Source organism: Berghia stephanieae, chromosome 1 (assembly GCF_034508935.2).
Source record: "Berghia stephanieae isolate SIO BIC M18660-M18661 chromosome 1, UCSD_Bste_1.3, whole genome shotgun sequence".
Taxonomy (NCBI): Eukaryota; Metazoa; Mollusca; class Gastropoda; order Nudibranchia; family Aeolidiidae; genus Berghia; species Berghia stephanieae.
The window spans coordinates 103,645,385-103,655,422 of NC_088360.1; the positions used below are offsets into that span (position 1 = coordinate 103,645,385).

Consider the following 10,038-nt stretch of genomic DNA (forward strand, 5'->3'; position numbering starts at 1 on the left):
TAAGGGAATAGAAGACACAGTATGTACCCCCCTGCCCACTATGGGAGGTCAGGAACCCCGCCCAGTACTTAGTTTGAGATCACCTATGTCTCATCCGGACACAAGCACAAAATCCAACAAAAAGGAATACACTCAAATGCGTACATCATACATTCAAAATAACAAATATAATAAGACGAAACGGAGAGATGATTTACAAGGAAAAAAATATCATCTCCCATAACAATAACTATGCATTTGACTGTTTCCCTCCCAGCTAGTACTCCAGCCAGGGCCAGGACAAAACCAAATAATCTCATTCCAAGACAAAGACAGAAAGCATGTTGGAAAATAGAAGTATAAGGGGATAGAAGACACACTATGTAACCCCCCCTGCCCACGATGGGAGGTCAGGAACCCCACCCAGTGAGAGGCCTAGAAAGCCAACCCCAACAGGTGAAAATGGAAAGGGTTTGGATGGGAACGGTATAAACAATGGACGTTTCGAGTGCTCAAGAATAAACAAAATGAACGTTGAAAACAAATATTTTAATTTTATTTGATCATTGTTGTTCTGACAAAGGGTCTGCACTCGAAACGTCCATTGCTTGCACCGTTCCCACCCGAAGCCTTTCCATTGGTATTTTCATGATCCCAGGTTTCCGACAGCCCCCACTGCTCTCTACTTAACCCAGAACACTGACAAGTGAAAGCAACAAACAATGTCATTTTTAAAGTTTAGGCATTTATTTAAAAACAAAGTCATTGATATACACAATATATTTATTAAGTTATTATATCATATATACATTATTCTATCATTATTTTCTTTTGCCTTTGAAAAGAGTAAAGCTGCAGATAGAGACAGAAATCTATAGACAGCAGTCGGAATGATAACATAATGAAATGTGCTGGGACAGATGATCAGCAAAGAAGTAGCACAATACTGGATGCTAATAGTGAAAAGACAAATAGACGTATATGCATAATTGATTTACAATCTAAGTGCATCCAAGATAAACAAAATATTCAATCTGATGATAACCATAAAAAAACAAAAACAAAAAAAAAAATCCCTTCTCAATCTTTCTTGAAAGAATTACTGGCAAATATTTAACTATATATATAAAAAAACAAAAACAAAAAAACTAATATCTCCACAAATAAAAAATTGTATATTTAAAGTAATAAATCAATATAAATAATCTATATTTATAACCAAATATTTCATATTCATATCACATGAACAAGAACAAAACAAATACAATAAACAACTAGCGTTCTTTTAATATCCTAAAAAAAAATTATTACTTTCCAACTAAAGATGGACTATTTAATTAATCTAACAAAGACATTTAAACAAAATCTTTCAATCCATGCAAACTAGATCAGTCATATGACTTTATAGAAATGTCAACTGAATCGGTTTGCACTGCAATATGATTAAGAACCATAAATGAAAGACACAGTATATGGATCATATACTCAACCCCCAGAACAAATAACTACAAACAAATGCATCATAACTTACAATTCCCTATTCATAGACAAGTACAGACTTTCAATATGACGAGGAAAAATAAAAATAAAATTGAGGCACTTCATGACAAAGTGAATTGATATATATTTATTTACTAACTGCATACATCATACTTGTTCCTCTCTTAAAATCCAACAAGATTAATCTGATATTAAAGCAGACATGCTATTCGATATGTATTCGCTACTAGACTGAACAAATAATTTCTCCTACCTGCTCCTTATTTATTTCTTTTCTTTCGGATCATGCATCCCAATCTATGATGGACCCAACTAAAACAAAAATACTAAATTTGCCCCATCCCCCAATCAATTCATTTAAACAGTCCTAACTAATGTCTAGCCTGAGGTCCCAGCAATTTATTCAGTGCCCTAATTCCTTGTTCCTCATACTCAGATCGCAGAACCCAAAATTGATCCTTGTCCTTCATGATGTCAGCTAACACAGATCCACCCATAAAAACCATGTGCTTTCTCCTCGGGGGATCTTCGATACGAATCTTGAATTTCTGAAAGAAAAGAAAATATAGTTAAGTATATAAGCTTTATATGATTCACTATTGCACCTGTGTTTTAAATCACTTTTAATGAGCTAATCTCTATTCACTTCCTGCAGAAGATTGATATTAGAAGGTATTTATATAAAACTAATAGATTATTGTAAATCAGAGTAATGCAATTTTGTTTTGTTGTGCCACATATTTCTATAATACACATATCCAAACTTCAACTCATGAAAAAAACAACATTTTTTTTTGAAATTTTGACACAATGCTGCTAGTCGAAGCTTGGGGAAATACGTAATCTTCTTCTAGGTTCCATGCCTGGTCCAGGCTTCGGATACTGCATGAATTATCTCTCTCCATTCCTCCCTGTCTCTTGCTTTTTCAAACAGCTCTTGGATTGTTAGGTTGGTGAAGCCCTTCAGTTGGTCTATGAGTGTTTTTCTTTGTCTCCCCCGGGCGCGTTTACCAGGTATTTTTCCACAACTTGCCAGGTATTCATTCTTATCTTTCCTTACTATGTGTCCGAAAAAGGATAGTTGTCGATCCACTATTAAGGGCATTAGTTTCCTTTGTTGGTATGTTTGTTTTAGCACTTCTTCGTTCGTTTTGTGTGCGAAATACGTAATAGGAAATTAAATGAAAGCTTAAATTTATTAAGACCTATCTGTATTCCTTTAATAAAATGAACCCTCCAGTTCATTTCCTTTTGTTATTTATTCTAATCAAAACTAAACAAGATTACCTCTTGTAAAGTCATTTTTATTTAACATGACAGAAAATTAAACATTCTCAAAGGAATAAAATATGAAACAACTATCCCTTTAATCAAAAGTTTAACTTACAGATAAGGCAGATGTGTCCCCTTTCAGCACCCTCTCTAGGTACAATTGTTTGACCTCTCTCTCCAAGCGACTGGGTAGACCAGGGTACATAGTGCTGCCGCCTGACAAAACAATATGCTTGTAGAACTCTGATCGTGTATCTATATCAGCAGATTGGATGGTGTTAAACAACAGCTCAGCAACTCCAACGCCATCAACATTAATGAGATGAGGCTGGAACAGCGCCTCAGGAGCACCAAATCTCTCTCCTCCGACTTTGATCACTCGACCATCTGGCAACTGTGAAAATACAAAGAGAGTGAGTCCTGCGGAGTCCAACTGATATGCAATGATAACATTCAATCATGTTCTACAGATACGGAAAGAGATCAATTAATTTAGATGAAAAAGATATCAGCATAAGAGTAATAGAACCAATGTTATATGACAATCAGATCCAACAAATGAAGCAAAAGCAGAATCTAACACCTAACAATTGAGTCATAATGGGGGTATTCAGAGTCAATTTTTTGTGAAATTCAAAATCGGAATGTTCCATTAAATTAATAATCATGGTCTCTGGATTCATCTCCTCAATTTATTTTAAGTGAAATAGTTTTAAAATTTGTGGTAGTTGAAAGGTAATACAAAGACATTTTTTTTCTATTTCATGCACAATTCAACCTTTCCATTCAATGAAAATCAGATCACAAAAAGAGACACAATAATATAGTACCTAAAATACAGTTCATAAGCGCTTCAAATAAACATCCACACACACAAACAAAATGTCGCATCTATAAAAAAAAGTATTAAAAGTGTAATAATTGCTCTCTAAAAAATATCAGCTGATGTTGAAGAGCTTTTGAAGAGAGAAATGCAGAACATAAGTAATTAACACAAGAAAGAAATGGATTGACACTGATTAACAAAAAATAATGTTTCATCACTTAGCAAAACAAAGCCCTTGAGCTAAAAAATACATACGGTATATGGTTCTACAAGGACGGTTGTTTCCAGTGCCAATTTTTGTTCCAAGTCAACATCATACGCTACATAACACAGCTTCTCTTTCATCATACGAACAGTCTCAAAGTCAGCAGAATGGTTAAATGCATAACCTCTCAGCAACAATAACTGTTGAAAAAAAAAAAAATACTTCAGAAAAAATGTTACATTTCTAACATTAACAGAAATTATTGCAGTCTCTGAAATAAAAAGGCAAAAAATGCATGAGTAGATCAGCTTTCCAATAATTAATATTATATACAGAAAGACAGGTCAATATAATAGAGAACAACTAACCCCCTCCGACAAAAAAAAAAAAGCAACTCAAAAAATAATTCACCTTTTTTCATTAACTGATGATAGTAGGTACGGCAAACCCTCTTATCGAGTCATTGCTTTATTGGCAAACCGAGAATTTCAACTCAAATCGTCACTCTCTTTTTCTAATTTTCAGTCCATCAAATAAAACGTGTTTGGTATCAAATTAAATCTCAAATCTTCATCTTTTAAAAAATGTTTATGCTTTTTTCATAGGATTTGCAGTTATTTCATGGCTTTGAGTTGAAGAAGAGGAGTAAACTCCGATTTGTGAACCGGCGCTCTGCTACTTGAACACTGCAACTGACGGTCGTCTTTTCTCTCCGCTTGGCTGATCGTGTCAGCGCTATTAATAGTAACGTCAATGGCTGCACCAGAAAGAGAATTGAACAAGCTTTCATTCGATACCAGATTCGCATTTTTATGACTTTTTTCAAAGTTTGAAGTTTCAAGTTAAAAAATTTAAATTGATAAAAAAAATTAAGAAAAAAATTTGAAAATTTCTGATATCAAAAGAAAGTTTTAAATCTCAGCTTTAAAATGATGAATACGAAAGCAAGATTTATAGCTTTGCGTTCACCAGCCAACTGAAAACGAAACTACAACTACAGCATTTGCTGTATTCACTTCACTCATACGCCGGCTCAGGCAAGGGGCACAATCGCTGAAATTGACAATTTTGGCTTTGTCAGCTACTTTGGGGGCAAATTATTTCTATTTTACTTAAGAGCTCAGGAAAAAAATACACATATTTTTAATAAAAAGATGTGTATTGTTAGAAAGTTACAGAGGTCTGGCTTGAATATTTATGAAAATACGGCATTTTGAAAACGGACAAAAGGTTGCTTTCAAAGCAGCCCAAATTTGGGTGATTTTCTACAAATTTCGAAATAACATATCTTTTAAAATTTTTAACCAATTTTAATAATTTTTATACCATTTTAATCAGGAAAAAAAGTTCTATTATTGAATGCAAATTAAAGACAACAATTATATAATCTAAATTTGGGTTTTCCGTACCTAATGATAGGGAAAGTGAAACACCACTAACTTTTTTAAAAATGTAACAGTACACAAGTAAAGTGACAACATACTTTGATGAGATAGCGGGTAATGTCTCTCCCTGCTATATCTAATCTCCTGGTCAAATGAGGGAGTGAAAATCCGTCAAACACAGGACAGAAATGGGTGACACCATCACCAGAGTCCACCACTAAACCTGTCACCAATCCTGGAAACGAAATAAAATTATGGAGTAGTCATAAAAATAAGATTGATGGTCTCTTGACATAAACACAAAAAGACTACAACCTGCATATTCTAAAATCTACTAATATATATATTTTTTTTTAAAAGTACAAACAGCAAACTCAGTGGCTGAATATATATCAGAAACTGTGAACGAAAACAGACAGTTATGAAATCATTTCAATAAAAATTGACATCCACAAACCTTAAGGAGATGCTTACCTTGAGCATACAGGGTTAGGACGGCCTGGATGGCGATGTGAACACTGTGGAACTGATACCTCTCAAACATCAACTGGAACAGATCATATTTAATAAGTTAAGTTCTGGGAGATTGTCTCTTTTTAAGGGTTTTACAGCGCTTGCAACACAATAAGGTCATATCAGCGCCAATAAAAAGGAAGAAAATGGGATAGTAATAAGTTCTAGAATTACAATTAAAGCACCCAAGAAAAAGTAAGACAAAGGAGAATTGTATCAAACAGGGAACAGATGTAGATTCCAAGAGCACACTATCAAAGTACTTAGTTTGAGATCACCCAAAAGTCTTATCCAGTCACAAGCACAAGTCCCCACTAAGAGGAATACACTCAACTGTTTACAAATCATATATAATATGTAAACAAAACATAAAACATTACATAACAGAGAGACGATTTACAAGGAAAAAAATATCATCTCCCAAAACTAACTCTACATTTGACTGTTTCCCTATCCGGTCAGGGCCAGGACAAAACCAAGTAATCTCATTCCAAGACAAAAACAGAAAGCTAGTTGGAAAACAGATAAAGGGGGATAGAAGACACAGTAAGTACCTCCCTGCCCACTATGGGAGGTCAGGATCCTCTCCCAGGAGTTCTAGGAGAAGGAAGCATAGAAACTGTGAAATACAAAGAAACCTCTGGATAATGACATTGACCTCTGGTCCTGATTTTTGTTGTTGTTGTCATATATTATAATAAAAATCCTAAAGTAATGACATACATTTAAGTAAACCCTTTTTTAACAACAAAACAATATCACTGTTGAAACAGATGGTACATACAAAAAATCTAGACAAATAGGCAACATTGTTTCCGACCAGTGCATCTTGTACTTCTAGACAATAGAATGCACACTCACAGCTGGTGAGATCAATTTGTTACTGACCTGACCAAAGAAAGCATGTATTTATCTACAAATTAAATCACTTTATCGTTGTTGCCATCAGATACAATAGAAAAACAGTGCTATCCAGGGCTGCCAGATGGCCGCTGACCAAAATTGGCCACACAGAGAATTATTCAAAATACCTAATAAATGACAGAGGAAAAAAAAACCCATTCAAGCACTGTTTATGATCAAAACAATGACATTACACATTCGAGAGAGAAAGCGTAACGGGTTAACCCTTTGTCAATAGGAAAAATACACTTTCTAATACTAATATGGTTGGGACACGTCTTATTACAGGCACTTGTCCCCGCATTGCATTGTTATTATCACGGGTCTAATCACGACCCTATTATCAACCATCTTGAAACCCCTGGATAATGACAGTTGCACCATATCTTGGTGATTAGCTGAAGCAATTGAAATAACATAACTAAATACAATATGTGATGCAAAACGCAAGGGCTGGCCACCATAAAATGGTCTGCAGAATTTTACCTATAAATCAGATGTTTGGAAAATTTGTCTATAATGTTTTTAAAAAAACAAACAAAGAAAACAAAAATAACAACAATAAATTATTTCATCCGAAAAGGATATTTTTTTCTCACACCATAACCGCATTATAAGAATCTATGAATCTTGAAGAAATATGCAAAATTGTACTGGTTGGTAGGTCAGTGACAATATCTATTTATGTAAGTCATTTTTATTTCTTTACCTCGACCATTTTCTCTCTGTTCTTTGTGGGGTTGAGTGGTGGCTCAGTTAGAAGGATTCTGGAATTTTTGGGATCTATGTTCAACTTCCTTTCCCCAAATGTGAAATCGTACAAATGAGTCATGTCGTCCCAATTCCTGACAACTCCATTTTCCATGGGATAGTTGACTTCTAGCATGGACCTCAATTCACTTGCTTCTTCACCAATCATTAAATCCTGAGAGGAGACGGTAAGGGGAGGTGAATGGTTACTATTGTTATAATAATCATAGCCTAAAAAAACTGAAATCTTTTACCTGAAACTGAAAGGGAAGATATGTCCTCTTTGAATTTGAAAATTCAACCTGTGTGCATCATGGAAGATTTTCAATGAGGGTAAAGAACCTTTAAAACCTTGCAGTATTTCAACAGGTGACAATTCTAATTTACAGCCAATCAGTCTTCAAGCTATATGGAGCAGGGTCTTTATAACTTGAACTGGATACAAACTGATTTAATCCAATGCAAATGAATTACTTCATCACTGACTCGTGATAGATATTTCTCATCTGTCTGAGAAAATTATCACTTTAAAAAAAAAGAAACAAACTCAAAAACAGTGGGATTTTAAAAGCATAATATCCATTACATCAAAGCACTTCTGACAGGTCTCAAGCCAAAAGCAACAATCATGTTGGAAGAGCCATGACACCTACAAAGTGTCACTACAATCTTTTTCTTTAAAAAAAAAAAAGGACAATGCTGTTTGACCAGGTTTACTTTCTCTAAAATAAACTCAAATTGAGGTAAAAGATTCAAATATATCTAGAGATAGAGCATGATCACGTCATAGTTATTGCCATATGAATGCCACATATTCAAATTATCACACTATGTTGAAGTGATACCTTGACTTCAATATTTCCGACTTTTGTTGTTGACCGAATGATCGGCCTTCCAATAAGGGAAGGGAAGATGTGAGCTGGGAAATTGGATCCTGCAAACCCACATTTGACAAACTGGAATAGAAGAGATGAAAAACAATGTTCAACATGAGAAGTGAAATATTGTTTAGTACTTAGTAAATAATAACTTCAAAGAGTAACCAAATTAATGTGGTAAAAGTTTTAAAAAAACTATGAAGAGGAGACCATGGCTAAAAACTTCAGCATGAATAATTAAGTTAAAGAGAACATTCACAGAGAAGGTTAAAATTAAAAAAATTATGGATGTTGTTACATCAATACACAGGATACTCCAAATATTGTTAAATCAACCCCCCCCCCCCCCCCCCCCCAAAAAAAAAAAAAAAAAAAATAAAGAACAAAAAACTTTTAAATAATTTGACGTGTCGATTTAAACGTCAACTTTATCATTTCCTTCCAATAGTTTTTACCAAATTAAGGATAAATTAGCTTTGAAAATAAAATTTAGGGCAAAATAGTAATAATACTCCTTTACTGAGTGTCATCCAAGTCCCAATATCCAAGCAGCAAGATTGGTTTGTAATTATTAAGTACCAGAGGCAACCTCCATAGTTGAGCATTGTAGGTGTGAAAATTTCATAACTACCACGCATGCAAGTCTTCATTTATTGTTGGATGATGAAGTTGACAGTGCCTACATCGTAATTTACAGTCAGTGACTTTCAGCAAACTCAAGAAGGTGCCTCTTTTAATAACTCTCAAGTTGTGTCAACCCTACTGTTAATAATGTTAATATATAAATGTCTCCTTACAACTTCAACCAAGTGGGAAATTGGAAATAGACAAATGCTGACCATTTGAAAGAATCAGCATCACAAAAATTTCTAACAATACACACAGAATATTTTGAGACTTGAGAGCCATAAGTTGAGAAATAGGCACGTCTGACGATGGTTGGTTAAGTCGTCAGTTCAGATTGAGATCTGTGCAAATTTGTGTAGCTCAATGGAAATAGTTTGCTCATGAAACTGACACAAAGTGCGCAATAATTAGAGGCAGTTTTTGTTTGACAATATTACATATCATTCAAAACAGATGGCAATCATTTATTGATTTGCCAACCAAAATAATTTGAGGGACCGAATCTTGAACTTGAAGACACGCCCACTTCCTGGACAAATTAGTTTCAGTTAGCGATTGAGTAACATTTTCTGTTAAATATGTTCCTTAAGAATGCATGCTATCATCAAATGTCTGTATTTTTAATCTATCTAGATTCACTAATGTTTCCTTTTAATAATATAGGGAGGAAAAAAATAGACTAATTTCAAAGTTCTGAAATGTCTTCCGGGTATAATACAATTGTCATCATTAGCAGTCGGGATTGTTCTCGTAAAATATTATCCATCGGCAAGAAATGCCAAAACAAATACTAACCCCAGTTCCATTATCACATATTACAACTTTTCTACCGTCGGAATCCATTATGGATTATGCGAAATAACGACCGATATTTCGCAAATATGAAAATTATTCAATCCCTCTAGCAAGACTTCTGCTAGAGTATACACAGTAAACACTTCCTGTGCACCGGAAGTGAATTACGGAACCGGTTGTCCCGTGAGATTGTTTTGGTTATCTGTTTACCATATTGGATAATGCTAGTCTAACTAAATAACTAAGAAGGGTCATCCAATTCCATACATCAATATGGAACTCGTATTACTATACCGGTCTATAATGTTGGTCATTGGTCGATTAGCAGATAATAAAAGAAACAGACCTATGAGCCAAGCTGACCTGAAATATCACTCAGAAGAAAAAATTATCAAAAATTTGTTT

The 10,038-nt window shown here is 34.3% G+C and overlaps 1 protein-coding gene across 1 annotated transcript; it reads right to left on the reverse strand.

Annotated features, from left to right (window-relative positions):
* Positions 1–707: 707 nt before the first annotated feature.
* LOC144962620 (actin-related protein 2) lies at positions 708–9,816 on the reverse strand. Its single transcript, XM_078895711.1, has 8 exons — positions 9,634–9,816; positions 8,179–8,289; positions 7,293–7,508; positions 5,642–5,714; positions 5,266–5,402; positions 3,833–3,982; positions 2,867–3,145; positions 708–2,027 (listed from the first exon to the last, which is right to left on the reverse strand). Exons 1-8 carry the CDS (start codon positions 9,679–9,681, stop codon positions 1,851–1,853), a joined length of 1,191 nt encoding a protein of 396 aa, XP_078751837.1. The 5' UTR covers positions 9,682–9,816; the 3' UTR covers positions 708–1,850.
* Positions 9,817–10,038: the final 222 nt, after the last annotated feature.

What these genes read in the sequence shown, in the direction of transcription:
- LOC144962620 (XM_078895711.1), bottom strand. Translation starts at nt 9,681, where the DNA reads ATGGATTCCGACGGTAGAAAAGTTGTAATATGTGATAATGGAACTGGG. An exon ending in ACAGAGAGAAAATGGTCGAG is followed by an intron (nt 5,715 to 7,292) that starts GTAAAGAAATAA and finishes GATCTGTTCCAG; the next exon opens with TTGATGTTTGAGAGGTATCA. An exon ending in TTACCCGCTATCTCATCAAA is followed by an intron (nt 3,983 to 5,265) that starts GTATGTTGTCAC and finishes TTTTTTCAACAG; the next exon opens with TTATTGTTGCTGAGAGGTTA.